This window comes from Apis mellifera, linkage group LG11 (assembly GCF_003254395.2).
Source record: "Apis mellifera strain DH4 linkage group LG11, Amel_HAv3.1, whole genome shotgun sequence".
Lineage (NCBI taxonomy): Eukaryota > Metazoa > Arthropoda > Insecta > Hymenoptera > Apidae > Apis > Apis mellifera.
The window spans coordinates 15,321,461-15,339,859 of NC_037648.1; the positions used below are offsets into that span (position 1 = coordinate 15,321,461).

The following is an 18,399-nucleotide window of genomic DNA, read 5'->3' on the forward strand; positions in this document are numbered from 1 at the left end:
GTACATTAAACATGAAACGGAATCTCGACGATCCAAAGCAAACACGGCTGATTTTTAGGCGAAACGCGTTCTTTTCTTTACTTCTAAAAAAAAAAAAATAAATAAATAAATTTTGCAGATTAAATCAAATAAAAAAAAAATCGCTTTTTAAAATCGTTATTATTAAATAAATAAATAAATAAATAATATTCGATCCACACTCACGCTTTAAATTCGATGGATTAGAATAGAGGGATGAATATGGATTAAACGGAATTACGGATCGTCGAGACCGATTGATCGAAATGCGACGATTCGAGATGAAAATAAATGAAGAAAAAAAAAAAAAAAACGAAGGGAACACGGGCAAACGCGCTGACAGGGATATCTATCGCGTGTAAATATTATACATATTAAATAGGGCTGACTAAAAAAAAAAAAGAAAAAAAGAAAAAAAATGAAAGAGAGAGCGTAATGCAAGAGCGTGTCTGTGTATTATTTGTGTATACGTGAAAAAGTGGGAAGACGAGAAGAGAGGAGTGCAAGAAAGATACAGAAATAGTTCTAATTTCACGATGCTATCGAGAAGAGAGCAGAAAGATATGTGAGAGAAAAAAAAAACAAAAAAAAAAAAATTATCGAACAGTTACAGAGAGGACATTGTTAATTAGATTTTTAGCGGCGGTGACGATATAGCTGGCTCTATCGTAGTTTCTATACACTTTAAAACGAATGTGAAAGTTTAACATGCTGTTGAAACGTTTGCGACAGGTGACGCGCGTCGATCGAAAGATTATCGTCGGGTACGATGCGTTTTCGCTTCTTTTTAACGTTGTTTGTCCGGTCGATCGACCCGCGATTCCGAGCCATAACTCGTTATAATATTTATTGTTGTATTCGCGACAATTGATCTTGGAAAAAGAGAATCTTATTTTTTTGTTTTCCTAGAAAAAAAAAAAGAAAAAAAGAAAAAAAAAATCAGAAATTCAAATTTTAACCGTTTAAGTGCCGACGAGCGCCATCGCGCACGCGCGCATTGATACTAAAAGTGCCACGAGCGCCATAGCGCTCGTGAAATCAGTTGCTGTTTAGCTCGCTGTAGGGGAGGTCGCTCGCACACATCACACTAATTTTTTATTTGTCTTCGTGTTAAATAAAGTTCAAATTATAATCATTATACTTTTTGAATCCATAATAATATCGGAATACGAAAATAAGTTTTTTTTAGAGACAAAGGTAAATGGCATCAACACGACAAAAATTTCTTTGGCATTTTTAATTAGATATGGCACTAAAACGGTTAATATTCGAATATTGGAATCGTGGAAAGATTTGCTTGCTCTCGTTCAACTGTTCAACCGGAGGCTTGTTTTTCTCGCGCACGTGTCCCTCGTGGAACGACTTCATCGGTGGCTATAAGTCGATCGCCTAAAGATCCGATAAACCGTTGCATCGAAAATATCGAAGACTGACGACATTCAACCTTCTCGAAAAACCATTTCATTTAACATTCCCCGATTTACATTCCATTTTCCAAAACGGTATTATTTCCGTAAGAGAAACATTCCAAATCAAGTTGAAATTGCGATAATGATCATCGAGATGGACGACGAATCGACTTATTGGTTTGCCTGTATTGAAGTCGTTGGTGGATCAGCGTGGATCGATCCGCGTCTCTAACAACGCTTTTCTCCGACAACTGTGTTTGCCTCCTCAATGCATGCACGAGCGTCTTGATCGATTTACCGACGGAGAGTCGAAAAAAAATGGCGAAGATAAAGAAAAATTTTGTCGTGTCAAAACAAAGCCGACAAAGCGGGTCATTGTCGGATGTGATGCTGCGAGAACGGACAACGCGATAAAAGAAGATATGATAAACATGTGATATTACGATTTTTTATATATCAGCTACTTTGCAATAACGGATTATCGCCGTGCTCGAGTAGAGGGCGTCGCGACACGGGTCGTTGTCGTCGTCGTCGTCGACTTTCAACGACGCGTTTACGCACTCGTAACGTTTACCGCGTCTTTATTTCTTTGTTGAAACTTTCGCTCCTCCGTTTCGTGAAAAAACGAGTAAAATAGATTTTTCGAAAGAAACGAAACGAGCGGAAACTATTTTTGCTCTGAAATTAATCTCTTAATCTTTTTTTCTAACATTAAAATTTAAAAAGAAAGAAAACGAGAATATAAATCCTTTTTGTTGAAAAAGAGAAAAGGAAAGAAAAATTACGACGACGACTATGATCGTAGCGACGATCGAAGAAGCCGTGATCGAAATTTTTTGTGAAAATGATTAAGAGAGTATCTATATAATAATAATAGCTATCCGGCGAAAAACAAAGAAATAAAGAAATATATATATATATATATATATATATATATATATTATGATTATTAATATGATCATTATTAATGATTATTATTAAAACAAAGAAAGAAAGATGAGGGGGGTAAAAAAACATTTTTGCTATAACACTTCGTCCATTTTTCTATATGGGCAATTCGTTGCACTGTAATCAAGTCCTCGGCCTTGTAAATTCTGTCCTTGTTATTTCCGGAAATTACTCTTTGATGATCGAACGCCACAAAGAATCGATCAAACTTGTTCTTACATTTTGAAAAAAAATTTATTAATGAATTTCTATATTTTATCTTAATTTTAAATAACACGAATTAAAATAACGAACATAACCTTTCTTGACCATTGTGGAATAAAACTTCGTTTCTTTTATATCGAATTTGTTTACCATTGTCTTGTAAGAAACAATGACAGATCGTCGCAATTAAAATGTTAAAAATTTTATTTTTATATTTTTCTTTTATTCCATTTTTTTACTTATTAAAACAATACTAAAATATCAGTTGATTAATTTATTAAATTTATAATCGTTAAAAAAATACGATATGATACGATCGATCTTCGTGGTGATAGAGAATCGATGGCAGTCGAGCTGTTTGCCAACTCTCGTGAAAATCCGATCGTGCGATCTCGACGCGAGCCAGAAACGAAATGAGCGACGAAACGAATGGTCCTACACGAACGCTCCTCGCCGCGTTCACGTTCTTGTTGTTGTTTTCAATTCGAGCGATCGTCGACGCTCGAACACGCGACGAGATACATTTCCTTGAATTTCGATCGATAAAACCTCGAGAAGACATCGAATGAAAATTGAAAACTAATAACATTCGAAAAAAATGGCTTATGATTGTAATGATTCTTCGATTCGATCGTATCTCGCTGGAATAATCTCGAAATCTTCTATTGACGAATCCAATAAATTGTGTAAATATCGATTTTCTTGAATCGATAATTGATTCTCGATCAAGATTCTTATTTAAAGGATACTTTCTATCGACCTTCGAAACATTTTCCAAACTATAACATTATCCTATATGGTTCTTCCCTATAAAATATGTAAATAACATAAAATTCATATATAGATTCTCATATATATATACATGTAGTAGATAACGATAACTTTTAAAGAAAGAAACGGTAAATTTTATGATTGAATGATATTCGAACGATGTCCAATGAATAATGATCGAATCGAAACGTCAACTTTGAGGTTATATTTAAATATATCTAAGGATTTTTTTGTTTCGCGAACGAATAGAATTAAGTATTAACCATAAAGACTAATTGAAACTTCGAATCTCCCACGATCTTACGTTCACTAGTCTTCCCAATTTTATTTTGCGAAGCATGGAACGTTCGAATGGATTGTAAAACAGCGATAGATCAAGGAGTCGAGGTTCACGAATCGGCGTCAACGACCGCTCAAAAAAAAAAAAAAACCACCGAAGCAAAAAATAAAAAAAAAAAGAAAAAAAATATAAAATAAAAGATGAAAAATTGTATCGTCGAGAGATCAAATTGTAGCATCGAACGAAGCCTGGCTAGAATACTCAAAAGAAAGCTGCTTTCGAACTTATAATAAAAAAAAGATTAAAACTTGAACGAGTTTTTTTTGTCAATCAATTATAATTTTTTCCTTTGACTTTTCCTTTTATTATCTTTTTTTATTACAACTATTACGATGTACATTGTATACAATGAAGAAAAAAAAGAGAAAGATAAAATAAAATAAAGTGTATAAAATAAAAAAATTAAAAAAACATCTTGAAAATCAGTCTAGATCGAATTAAGATATTTAAGATTGATATAAAAGTAAATATAAAGATAAATAAGAAGATATAATATTTATATCAAGATGCATTAAAGTTTTACAAAGTTTTCAAATTTTAAAACGATTCTCTCAAATGAACTTATATCGGCTTTTCCATCACATGTATATAGAAACCAGCATTTTTTATTTCTTCCAAATTTTTAAAATCCCCGTATATAGTATGCTTGGCTCTATAATGAAATGCTTCGTCCAATATCTCCGTGAATACGCTAAGTTTATGAGGATAATAAGACAATCTGAATTCACTGATTTGCTTTTGTTCATCTTCCTCTTCTCCTTCGTTCATCGTAATGATGTAATCTAAAGTCACAATTGCAGGTTTTCCAGAAACGAATAATACCGACGCCTTAATATCTATCATATGTTGACTCTGAAATAAAAAATAATATTATTTCTTTAATAAGAAAATTTTAACATTTCAACGAATTCTTTTCGAAAAATATACTCACGTTATAATATATACACTTTGAAGGTATATTACCAGTCTCGATAATGAAATCATAATTTCTGTGATCGATTAATAATAAACCACCAGGTTTCACACAACGTTCAAAATTTAACAACGCTTGCCTGTTTTATCATTTAATAAAAACATATTAAATTCAATTCTTTTTTAATTAATAACAAAATAAAATAAAAGTATCGTCATCACCTCTGCTCTCGTTGATCGCCAAACGTATCAGGCATGTGAGCAAAACTGTTTCCCAAGCAGATTACCGCGTCAAATCCATCTCTTAACAAATAATGAATGTCTTTTGGTAGAGTCAACCAATTTGCTTCTTCGATTACTATAGAATATAAAAAAATAAAAAAGAAATCGATGAAAAAAAAATGTTATTATCACTTCCCAAGTATTGAATAATGAAGTAATGAAAAAAAGTTAGGTTAGAAAGAATTCAGTATAATCCTCGCTGAAAAAATTAAAAGAAAATAAAACAAAATATGCATTAGAATTTAACTGCGTGATTTTGATTGTGATAATTATTATTTTCTACAAATAAAAAGAAAAAATTTTAGAAAAATTAACATTTTCATTTATATCTCTTTTATATAAATATACTTTTTTCAATAATGATGAAATATTCAGTTATACATATATCATGATCTATCTATTAATACATCTATCTAAAATACATTACAATAATTAATCATAAAAATTTTGTATCTTCTTATTAATCGTCGATAAAAATTGCCGATCGAAAATAATTACGATTTGGTTAATTTACTTTTATCGTAATACTTATTTTTAACAAAATTGATAATTTATCACAGATAAATAAAATGAATATGATAGTAAAAATCATAACAAAATCAACATCAATATGTTTTAATATTTACCCCAGTTATCGAACGCTTGCTCTTTTCGACGTTCCCATCTAGCTTTCAAAGCATATTTCAGCATTTTATCCGAAGCGTCAACACTGACTACCTCGAAACCTTCTTCAAGAAGCATCACCGAGTCTACTCCAGTCCCGCATGCCACATCTAAAATCCTTTTGCATCCTTTATTTCTCAATAGACCAACTAAGAAGTCTCTGTAATTTTGAGTTCTCTGCTTTTTGTCGCCAATGAACACTTCCCACACCTTAGCAGCTCTACCATCTGCATACTGATCTCGAACGCCCTCGGCTGCCGTACCGAGCGATCTCGTACGAAATATCGAATCCATTATCCTGTTAGTTTCTGTAACGAACGTGAAACATTATTTTTACGTTTATAATTTTCTTTTTATTTTCGTTTTTGTAAAAAGCAAAAAATGATGAAATCTATTTAGATTATTTTCGGTTTAATATTTATGTTAGTTGTAATCTATTAAACTATTAATTATTTATTAATTTCTAAAAAATTAATAATGATACGAAGTTTTATTACATTACGATAAATAATAATGATACGAAATTTTATTACATTACGATGATTTGACGATATATGATAAGCAATTAAGTTTTTAATTAAAAAAAAAAATATATTTATAAAATGATATGACAAAAATAACATAAACTAATTAATGTATATCTTCTTACTTAGAATTAATATATATATATATATAGATAATATAATATAGAATTACTATATAGTCTCCTATTATTTATGATATATCATCATACCAATTTATTACGACAATGTGACAAATTATCGGAAAACTATTGCGTCAGTATATACTATAACGCAATTTAAATTTAATATAAAATAATTTGAAGATATTACGTTAGGTATATTATATTTTTTAATATAGATTTATTATTTATTATAATTAAAATATTTATACTCTTTATAATCTTCTTTTTTAATTTTATTCATTCCAAATATTTACAGAATTTTGGTCAATTAATTTTTTATTAAATTTTATACAAAAATAAATTTTCCATTACTATTTTCATCATATTTTTATATTAATAATTATAACTATTAAATATTTTCTTTACCTTCTACTTTGATCTAATAAAAAAAATCCATGATATACATATACTTAAATATTTAAAATATGAAATATAAAGAAATAATTCTATTTTTAATAGATATAAAATATTACCTTTTGAATATTCTGAATTATAATCTGTTGTTTCTTGATGATGAAAGTAAAAAACAAAAAAATTATACTTGTCGAAAGAATTTTAAGTATAAAAAAATTATTTAATAATTTTGATTCTCGTGAAACTATTGAAACTATTGAAATTTATAATTGACAATGTGATCGTACACTGTAACAGAATGACACTGAGAAATGAATATGGATCCATACAATATATAAGATTTTCAAGTTCCATGAACTTAGTATGATGTAATTTCTTTCTCAACTAGAAATTCTGCTTGAAATTATTGATAAAGATTCATAAACAGCAAAATGTGATAAAAAATGCTATACAATAGGAAAAAATAAAATTTTTGTTGATGTTTTCAGTTATCGATAAATAAAAAAAATATTCTTCAAACTATCACAGATACGATGAGATATAAGATGATTAGATAAAATATATTTTATTAAAATTTTTAATTAATATACTAAACAAAAAAAAAACAAAATTAAAATCAAATCGAAGTTTTTTTAACATATAAATTTTGCAAGATAAATATAATCAAAAATATAATAAAGTAAAAAAAAATGATAAAAATTCGAAAATCAATGTTATAGATGTCAGATGAAACTTAAATATAGATATTACTTTAAAGCAAATAATAGAAGAAGGATAGAGATAGGATAAAAATATTAAAATCAGCGCCATCTTCAGAATGCCGCAAATGAAACACAAAAAGAAAGGACAGAAAATAATGGGAGAAAAACAGAGATATATAATATAAATATAATATAATATAATATAATATAATATAATATATAATATAAAAATTGACTGTTAACGCCATCACTCGAATGCTAGAGACATTTCTTTAAAAGCAAGATAAAGTAGAGTAAAAATTAGAAATTAGTACCATCTCTTAAATGATTTAGGAAAAATATTCAAGATAGCGCTATTAATCAATTCTTACTTTATGTTTATCCTTTTCTTATTTTTTTTGTTTAAATTTAAGTTGAATCTACGGCTCTAAAGATGGCGCAGATTCCCGAATTTTTATTTTATTTTTGTCTTTTTCCTATTACTATTACTATTACTATTGTTTTTCTTGTTTATACTGATAACTTGTTTTAGCTAATAATTATAAACCAAGTACGGCATGTTAATTGAAGACACTTTCATTGTTTCTTTCAAAATGACAATGTTATCTTAATATTTAATATAAAAAATATAGCTATTACATTCTCGGATTTATTTTACATTAATTTCTAAGATGATGATCTCGCAACCTAATATGTACATAATTCGCTCAGCAAAAGTAAAGAGATTTAAATAATAAGATAAAAGTCTGATTCGACAATAAAGAAAGTAGAAATGAATTTTATAACATTCTATCAAAAAATACTATCACTAAAAATAAAGATACGAGAAAAATAAAAATGCGAGATCTTCTTTAAGAAAAGAAAAATATTGAATGTTTTAGAATATTTATTACTCATTATTTTTTAAAATAATGATACGAAATCTAATATTGTTTAAAAATCTTTTGATAAATACGGAAAATTGTAGATCATTTGAACAAAATAACAATTTATAGTATAAAATTTTATAATTATTTTTTCAAAATAAATTACATAATTCACATACAGGCTATTTCTATGTCAAACATATATGTTAAAATATTTAAAAATAGTTAATCAAACAACAATAAAAAAATTTCAATAAAGATTTTGATAAAAATTTTTAAAAGATACTTTAAGAAAAGTATATTATATTTGAAAATTACCAAGACAGATTTTCTTCTAAATACGATAAATATGATGTTTGTGTAGAACTTTGCTACATGTTTTTTTTTCATTTATAATATATAATAATAAAAATATATAAATATATAATATATAATAATATAAATCGGACATAAATCAAGATGAAAAAAAATCATTGCATAATATTCATATTATAATCATTATTCACTCTATGAAAAAGCAAAAAATATGCAAAAATATTGCAGAGAATGGCATTAAATATTAATATTAATAAAAAATAGTAAAATTTAATTTTGTGAATTTTCATTTTATCATTATTGTTATTATCTGCTTAAAAATTAATATTAATTAAGCACAAATAAATGAAAACTTAATGATCAAATACTCATATAGAAAATTACATATATGTTATAATATTACACATTTAATACTCTTATTAGTAGAATAATTGGCAGAATACTATAAAAAAATGGCAGTTTCTTATTTCTTGCAAATAATCTTTTCTATTACATTTAATTCTTTAATTCTAATTTTGAATAAAAGATATAGTATAAGCATATATTTTTTCTTTCACTTTTTTTTTTTTACTCATGAAAAATACAATAAATATTTTTTACTGCCTATAACATTAAAATATGCATGAACATTTGTAAATTATTCTGCTAAATTGATTAACTTTATTTTTTTAACAATATACATGTTTCAATCAAATGAAAATTTAGTGATCATGTATTAGATGAACATTATTGAGTATCTTTGGAAAAAAATGAACAATTTTGTTTTACAAATGAATTATCAATAATATTACAATTTGGAGCTGTGCACAAAAATTCAATTGTTAACTGTGCGATAGTTCATTTTAAACACTAACAAGATTTAATTTATTTTTCTTGTTTGTGACTATTTAATAGTTGAATGTTGAACTATATCACTTTGTCATTTGTAATAATTTTTTTGTTGCTCTCTCCATCCCAACCTGCATGCTTGTGCAACATGTTACTCTCATATATTTTTTAAATCTTCTGGTAAATCATTCTTAGGATGTTTATTCTCAAAATGTTGTTTATACGTCTTTGGATCTGGCATTTGTGCCTATAAACAGATCATTATTTTTTAAATTTTAGAAATTCTAAAATTTACAATAAAAAATAAATAACATACTAACCTTACAAACTATGCACACATGAACTAAAGCTTTCTGTGCAGCCTTTTTTTGCTCATTAGCACTATGTCCTTGTTGTTTTTTTACTTTTGCAGCTTTCTCAGCTGCTTTGGCTTGTGATTGAATTTTCTGTTGTCCACGTGCCATTCTGTAATAACATTTATATTATTACAAATCTGTGCACTTTTATGTATATAAAAATTTTATATATATACAAAAATTATATGAAAGATTATATTGAAATAATCATTTGTTAAAATATTTCGTAAATTGTGAAAAAATATAAATACTAAAATTAAAGGTGTTTCGTCATAAATTTTTCAAGATACGTTTAATTAAAGTGAATACAGATGGTACCAATGTAATGGAAAATAAAGTTCATACAAATTTCTGGTTGCTATGTTCGCCGTAAAAAAACGTTGACAACGTGCATCTTCATTCGACTGTATAATCTTCAATCCTTTCTCTTTAATAGACTATTATTACGTACTTTCACTTCGCCGAGATTATAAACCCAACCTATAAAATAGGTGACTGAGGTGCCAAAGATTGCCCGCGATATTATTGGTTTAATTTATATTATCAAGCGTGTGTAAGCAAAAAACAGCAATACAAAATAGTCAAATTAAATTTTCGAAGAAATTTACAATAAGCGAGAGCAAAAAATTATTTTTTTAGACAAAGTAGTTTGCAAAAAATAGGTCGCTCACCTGTCCCAAGATAAACGTATTTAAAAGCAAGATTCTCTTGCTATTTCGATGATCCGGGGCTTAATTATTCACAACAGAAACAAAAAAATTTTGTTTCTGTACTTTGTTGTATAGTTGAAATTAATTAAGAAAATGATTTGCAAAGAAAACGGAGTAATCGAAAGCAGTGCTCACAGCACATCTATTAGAACGAGCAATCTTCGAGCATCCGTACGTGAAGTACTGCCTTTCAAATAAGAATTGTGTATAAAATGAAAAAAATATAATTGAAATGGAATATGTAAAAGTTAGTATAATTACGATACGATATTTATATAGTTTTCTTTATTTAATTTTTTATCCATTCACTTTAGATATTTTGAGGATGTAATTGTTTTTAATCGATATTCAAATATTAAGACCAGCAGTTCACTGACCGCATTCTTGACAAGAAGTATGTGTGTGTGTGCATATCAAAATACTTTCTTCCAATGAGAAAGACCACTTTCCTATAGCGCTTGTTACGTATTGGTTGAAATTTTCAATACAACTTTGGAAAGTAATCATGATTTTTTAATTTTTATTTCAATATGATTTATATTATATTGCATTTTAATTTTATTATATTAATAATTAATATTTTAAGTAATACAATGTGCACAATTTGTTAAAAATATGAGTTTTATATGAACCAATCATATTACACATTAAACTTTAGCGGTTGTTATATTTAAAATTGATTTTATAATACTGTGAAAAATATTTTATTTTATTTTTTTTAGAAACATTAATAATTTCAATTTTATTTTAATTTATAAACTAAAAATACAATGATTCATGATATAGACACTAAACTTTGTATTCAATTATTTTTATTTACAAAGTAATTCTATCATAATATGCAATCATATATGTGTACAATGCGAGGAAAACACTATAATATTTATCCATTATATAATATGTGGATATATATTTTATGTATCATTTTATGTATTGTTTAAATATTATATTGAAAGAAAGTTATACATGTTTTATACAATTAATCCTATGAAATTTTTAAATAAACTAGAACATTATTATATCATCTATTTTATTAACATTCCATAATTTAGAGAGTTTCGATATAATATTTAAATATCGACTACGGCACTTTATAAAATGATTTAAATATCTTTTGCGTGGTATGATAGACTTATCATTTATTACAAGCGTGTAGTTTTTTTAAGCACATTAATTGCTATATACTAAGAAATCTATTGCGTAGTGCTGTTGCTTAAATATTGACACTGCAATCATTGTTTTACATATAATATAAAAACAAAATAAATTAGTAATATATGAGTTTCTATTATCGTAATATAGTTTCATTTTCATCATCAGAAAGCAAATACGAAGATACGTAAATGTATATATAAATAAATCTTTGTATAAATGACAAAAACAAATTTCTGCGTTTTCTAATAAAGAAATACAAATCCAGAGTATCCATATCATACATACATACTAACTTTTTCCATTACATTACTTGAATAAATTAAATAAAATAAAAAAATAAATTTTAAGTGATTTCTTATAAAAAAAAAAAAAAAATAATATTAAAAATGATTGATGATACGCACTTTCACATCACAACGTCAAATTCATTAAAAGTCGCATCATTAAAAGTCATTTTTTTTCAATCCTATTAAATGACGATGTTTAAATTACTTAAGTTATATTTGTTTTCAGGATTTCGAAAAAATCATACGCAGTATAATAATAATTACAATTAAGTAAAATACAATTTTGAAACTAAATGTTGTTTATCCTCAAATCCTAAAAAAAAAAAAAGTACTGAGCGTACGTTGATGAATAAATTGATCATTTATTAAATAATTATTATTAAATAATATATTAACATATATGTACATATATTAATATGTTTCGTAATATATATTCAAAGAAGATATAGAAGAATATATAATCTAGACATTACTTTTCGCTACCTGCAACTCTTTTTTATTGAATTTTTTTTACAATTCGAAACTATTCCATAATGGAAATAACGCAATGTTAATTATGTGCATCAAAAAAAATTTTTTTTTTTTTTTCGAATATATGAAATATTTATGAAATGCACGCTTTATTATTTTTTCTGTGCATGCAAAAATTTTTATTACTTATCCCTACTTAACAATGGAATATTTATATATGTATATATTTCGTAAATGTATATTCAAACAATACAATTTGTTTTAAATATAAAATGTTATAATAAATTCACAATATCCAATTTGTTAAATAACAATAAATTAATTAAAATAAAGTTTTTTTTTTTACAATATTTATCGCATTTTTAATCACTAATACATATTATTTCAATTCTATGCCTAAGTACAAATATACAATGACAAAATTAATTTTCAACAATGGAAGAATATAAATAAATATTAATTTTAATAAAACAAAAATAAGATGTTATGATATTTGCAATTAAATGCACCGTCATTTTCAGTTTCCAACAATATGAATATAAAATATAGAAAATATAATTAAAATTTTAAATTGTAATTTAGATACAATTTTACAGAAATTAAAATTTAAGAAAAGCAAGAAAATTCAATATAATATACAAAATACATCATTTTCCGAAGATTATAATATGCATACCATATTCGTTATTCTGATACTCTGGCAGTGTAAAGATAACTGACGATCTATTCTGTTATAACAATTCCAAGTGAAACATAGATATAGAATCGAATGATACTGTTATTAAAAGTATTAATCTATATAATAACATAATTTGTAATTATTTTTCGGTAACTATAAAATCTTATATATTGCATATATATATATATTGTTATTATTAATAATTACTTCAAGTTATTAATAAATATTAACAAATTTTAAAAATATTATATATAAAATTATACATCTACTGACTAATGAATAAACAAATTATTTCTGATTGAATAATTAATTGCAATTGCATGCTGCAAAATGAAACTGCACAAGCTGTAGCTTCTGGCAAGCTATTTATATATTTATAAATGTGAGAATATCAACAAAGTTTAAATATTATTTATCTCTATATTTAATTTTATGCCTTGTATATGGGCATTTTAAATTAACTACTAATGATCGTAGAATATTTGAAGTTCATTTCTCTCTTTTTTCTTTATATTTTTTAATGACAATATTCTATAAACCCATGATAACTTAAATGATGAATGTAATAGTTGCCAAGAGAGCAAGGAGATGTTATGAAAAATATATTTGGGTACAAAAACGAAACTACTTTACAAGTTCCACTGAAAGCAGGATATGACTTAAAAAAGAATACATATAGAATTGGATTAATAATATCATCGATAAGAAATAGCACAAAATAGGAACAACCGATCAGCGCAGATCTGGATTATCATCAACTTGCTTTTTAATACGTAATAATACTGTTGTGTACCACTGATCCAATCGTGAAATTGAATCATATTCCTTTACTGCTTCTGTAAAACCTTCGAGTTGTTGTTCCTCGATATGTTCTATTAATGTCTGAAATTGAAATTGAAATATCTCTAATTGAAATCAAATCGAAAAATAATTTCGAATTTTTTTCAAATATACAAAAATTTCATAACATTTAAATAAAAAAATTTATTATTTTTCAATCTATATTTTATACCTTTATCAATTTGTATTCTCTAGAATCTTGGAATGCAGGATATTGTTCTTGATAACGTTCAATTGCATGTTGAGCATTTAATACATCAACACACAAATGGCATAGCGCCGCTCGGAAAAAATATTCCTTTGCACTATATTTCAATAAAGAACTTTCTAAAGATGCAGATGCAACCTATAAAAAACAGAACTTCATAATCCTTTCTTTTTCAGTAACAATTTAAAATAATATTAGAAATCTTTAACTTACCTGTTCGTAAATTTGAATAGCTTTTTCATAATTTTCAAGTTGTGCAGCATACTGTGCAACTTTCAAAAGACATTTATTTGCAGAGGAATTGCTCTCTTCTCCACGAAAATAATCAGCAGCTTGCTCATAATGATGAACTGCTCTCTCAAGATCTACAGCTTCACTTTCATACATCTCAGCTATACTTTGATGATGTTTGGCTGCCATTGTGAATCGACCCATATCAGTGTAAATTTCAATTGCCTTTAATAGACAACTGATTGCCTCTAGAAAAGATATAAAATGATAAATTTATATTTTTATTTATATTTTTTATCTTTTTAGAAATATATATCATTATCACTATACCATTTATATTAGATTTTTTAAAACAATTAGCAGCATCTACATAATTAGTAGCTGCATCATGACGATTGCCTGCTTTAGCATGTAACTCTGCTGCTTCATAAAATGCACTTCCTGCAGAACTCCAATTCTTTGCCATCTTGAACATATTTGCAGCACGTTGATAACATTCTACAGCTTCTTCAAACTTTGATGATCCTCTATAAGCAAATATAATAGTAATATAAATAATAAAAATATATAAATAATTAAAATTTATATTAATAACTTATATTATATATATATATATATATATATATATGTATAAATGATATATGAAAAAAAACAGAAATTATCAAGTAACAATTATTGTATCTAAAAGTAGAAATATAATAAAAAATAAATATAAAATATTAATACGTCAAATGATTAAAATAGTTAGTCAAAAGATAGTATATATTTTTATGTTTTTCGATTTAATTTAGTTTTTGATATGCTATATCGTTACTAGAAACTGTTACATATACAGATATATACGTAAAAATGCGTAGAAATGAATGATTTATTGAACGATAAGAAAAAAGATATAAAAAAATGAATTATTTTAACAAAGAAAAAAAATATTACATTTTTTTTAACTATAAATCAAAGTAAATGAATAATACATATTGAAATTGCTGATTTAGTAGTGGACGAGTTCAAGTAAATCGATGTCATAACGTACCCAAATAGCGAACCAAAGAAGCCCTTTGAAGATGTTAACTTTTTTTCAGCCTCCACTAACAATTGCATCGCCTTCTGTTCGTTATCAGCCATGGTTATATGAAATCTTGACACTTGTAATATTTTTAAAAATGTCTTAAATTATACACTTCGCACGAATATTCACCTCCCATAAACCGACGTCACTAGTCAATGAAAATGAATCAAGTGTCATCAGTGACAGAATTACCAACATTTGAACAGAAACATTTAAGCCTGATTCATAATAATGTTTTAATATTTGCTATCACAATTACTTATATTTTTATATTTAATAATAATTTTATCAAAAAATATAATAAAATATTTTATTGATATTAATAATTAAAAAAAATAGTCAAAATAAAAATTATATTGAAAATAATTTGAAAAAATTAAATATACAAAAAATTAATACTTTAAATTTTAAAATATTGGCAACAACGGCGGTAAAAATTATTTTGTATTTATTCCAGAAACAAAGTATTAAGAACAAAGTGGAATTTCAATTTATTAAAATATAAATTTAAAGATTATAGATAAATATATATAGTTATAAATAAATATAGTTTATAAATAGATATAGTTTAAATTAAAATAGAATTGAAAATGTCAGGAGTGTATAAACAAGCATTAAAATCTTTACAACCTGGTACACAAAATGCACTTGTAATTGGTATAATTGTAAATAGTTTCAATATGAAAACGATTGATGCTACACGAACGAGATGTATGAATTTTATTTTTTCTTTTCTTTGAATTAAAATTTTGTATGAAAATGACAAAGTTTTTTATGAAATATCTATTATAATAATATAAATATTATAATAATTACAGTTAACAATGGCGATCGAAGTGTATGGACATTCACGTTACGTGATTCTATAGAGGATTCTATAAATGTAACTATATGGGGCAGCATACAATTTGTTACAAAATTGTTTTCCAATTTTCATATTGGTAGCGTAGGTTTGTAATAAATTAAAAATAACAATACATGTAATTAAATTATCAAATAAAATTTAAATTCAAAAATTTGAATTTAAATGTTTGAATTTAATTCGAGTGTAAAATATTTGAATTTGAATATAAATTTACGTTAAACTTGAATTACTTTGCGCTGCATATTTTCTTTTTCCTTCTTTTAATTTAATGACTTCTAATTATTCTTTTACTTTTTGATTTTTTTTATACACTCTTTGTACACATATTAAATTAAATTACATATAAATTTAAATTAAATTGACTTACAGTGGAGGTAATTAATCCAAAAGTAATCGCGCGTCGTCCAGAAGACAGGAATGAACTTTTCATGCCGTGGGTGTCCAGCGCATGCAGCTTGACCGTAAACGAGGGCAACGCGTTAGTACAAATTCATGATGCACCAACACGCGCAAAATATGAACCTTTACTGATGCTCCCGATTAAGAATCTGAACGGACTACGAACTTTGAAAAGCATTTTTGAGAACTTAGAAGCGCTACGCGATCAATATGTCGACATCTTGGTGGTTGTTACCTTTGTATGTTTTATATTCGAAAATCACCTAAGGATATTGATAAAAATTTTGTTTTGAATTTATTTTTATTAATATTGTCTTATAAATATAAAAAAAATATTTTTTAAAAATCTATCCGCGTAACTTTACTACGAAAAATATTTTCAATTGAAATATTTTAGATATTTCGAAATTTTTCTTTTCATATCATTTTTTATCTCAAAACTTATGTAAAATTCGTATTGAATAGATCAGTGATATTCGAAATGTGATAACACGTGATGGCAGAGACATAAAGTTCCGTAATTTTGAAGCAGTGGACGGATCCACGGATGAAGTAGTGTCTTTAATACTTTGGGAAGATGAATGGATCGAAAAGGCAGCTTTATGGGAACCTAAACGCACTGTACTTCTTCTTGTGGATGTTCGTATCGCATACGACAATTTTAAAAAAAAAACTGTTTTATCTACAGGTTGTAATTCAAAAATTTGAAGAAAAGGTTTTCGTGTAATTTTAATTTTTTTTATAACTTCGTTTATGAATTTCTAGCTAGAAAAACGATGATTACCGAAAATCCAAATATATCGCAAACCACGACTATAAGAAACGCGGTACAATTTTACGAACACGATATTATGTCCGGAAACTTTGTGACACCGAATCGTAAGAATATATAAAAAGAATCATTTTTTTATTGAGATTTATATTGCTTTAGATATTTTTAATTTTATATTCGCTTTGAAACAATATTTTGATTTCAAAAATTATAATAATTTGATCTTTTATTTTTCTAGCGGATACGATTACGAGTGTTATGACTATTCAAGAAATTTCGGAAAAGTTGAACAGAAAATCAAAACAAGGAGAAAGAATTCAATTTGCCACGATTTTAAAGGCTTACGTAATGGATATAAACGTGGAAAATTTAAATCCTGGAATAATATCTATAAGATGGTTAGTGCATTTCCTTTTTTCCCTCAATATTTTTTAGTTTATAGTTCGTGTTTTTTAGTGCTTTATGTAAGAAAATGATTCCTGATAATCGAGACTCGTGTATGAATCTCGAATGTCCTTCAGGCAACGGTACTCGCGTGCCTTTAAATATAATGAGCCTTAATCTAAAAGTCAATTTAAGAGACAGCACAGGATATCTTATTGGTTGTCGATTATTCGGAGATGCAGCTGAACGTGTTCTTGGTTGCACAGTTAATGAATTTCAGGTTTATTAATGTTTTTTTTTTTTAAAGTATAAAATTTTTTCTAAATTATAATAATTTTAATTCATAATTATTTTTTAATAAATTTTATTAGGAGATGATACTTCCTCAACGCACTGAATTAAAATGGAAATATACATTAGAAAAATGTGATATACGATTGCACGTTCTCGGTCCAACATCCACTTTTCCAAATGCTGTATATAATATCCTATCGATTTGTCGAATTCAAGAAAATGAAGAAATAGAGGAAGATAATCAACTGATCAATGATGATTTTGTCTCGAATGATTATTAAATTCTTTGATAAGTTATTATTTTCCAATTAATTATAATTATAATTATAATATATCAAAATATAATAATAATATATATATATTATTTATTTATAATTTTATTTTTT

General features: G+C 26.2%; 4 protein-coding genes across 6 annotated transcripts; 1 reads left to right on the forward strand and 3 right to left on the reverse strand.

Annotated features, from left to right (window-relative positions):
* Positions 1–4,170: 4,170 nt before the first annotated feature.
* Positions 4,171–6,932, reverse strand: LOC552832 (glycine N-methyltransferase). Its single transcript, XM_625207.5, has 5 exons — positions 6,706–6,932; positions 5,511–5,855; positions 4,825–4,960; positions 4,622–4,742; positions 4,171–4,542 (listed from the first exon to the last, which is right to left on the reverse strand). The coding sequence occupies exons 2-5, from the start codon at positions 5,839–5,841 to the stop codon at positions 4,252–4,254; spliced, it is 879 nt and encodes a 292-aa protein (XP_625210.1). The 5' UTR covers positions 5,842–5,855; positions 6,706–6,932; the 3' UTR covers positions 4,171–4,251.
* Positions 6,933–9,105: 2,173 nt separating this feature from the next.
* Positions 9,106–10,757, reverse strand: LOC726408 (zinc finger protein 706). 3 transcript variants are annotated; one of them, XM_003250850.4, is made up of 4 exons: positions 10,324–10,729; positions 9,998–10,132; positions 9,617–9,761; positions 9,106–9,543 (listed from the first exon to the last, which is right to left on the reverse strand). In XM_003250850.4, the coding sequence occupies exons 3-4, from the start codon at positions 9,758–9,760 to the stop codon at positions 9,454–9,456; spliced, it is 234 nt and encodes a 77-aa protein (XP_003250898.1). In that variant the 5' UTR covers position 9,761; positions 9,998–10,132; positions 10,324–10,729; the 3' UTR covers positions 9,106–9,453. The 3 variants fall into 3 exon arrangements, with proteins under 3 accessions (XP_003250898.1, XP_001120350.1, XP_003250896.1); XM_001120350.5 differs by having other exon boundaries at positions 9,971–10,132; XM_003250848.4 differs by lacking the exon at positions 9,998–10,132 and having other exon boundaries at positions 10,324–10,757.
* Positions 10,758–13,461: 2,704 nt separating this feature from the next.
* On the reverse strand, positions 13,462–16,548 carry LOC552830 (alpha-soluble NSF attachment protein). Its single transcript, XM_006566736.3, has 6 exons — positions 16,532–16,548; positions 15,264–15,447; positions 14,564–14,760; positions 14,216–14,481; positions 13,967–14,140; positions 13,462–13,836 (listed from the first exon to the last, which is right to left on the reverse strand). The coding sequence occupies exons 2-6, from the start codon at positions 15,353–15,355 to the stop codon at positions 13,687–13,689; spliced, it is 879 nt and encodes a 292-aa protein (XP_006566799.1). The 5' UTR covers positions 15,356–15,447; positions 16,532–16,548; the 3' UTR covers positions 13,462–13,686.
* LOC100576947 (meiosis-specific with OB domain-containing protein) lies at positions 15,890–18,348 on the forward strand. The gene is made up of 8 exons (XM_006566735.3): positions 15,890–16,010; positions 16,118–16,249; positions 16,534–16,802; positions 17,029–17,251; positions 17,329–17,442; positions 17,574–17,733; positions 17,792–17,999; positions 18,091–18,348. The coding sequence occupies exons 1-8, from the start codon at positions 15,890–15,892 to the stop codon at positions 18,292–18,294; spliced, it is 1,431 nt and encodes a 476-aa protein (XP_006566798.2). The 3' UTR covers positions 18,295–18,348.
* Positions 18,349–18,399: the final 51 nt, after the last annotated feature.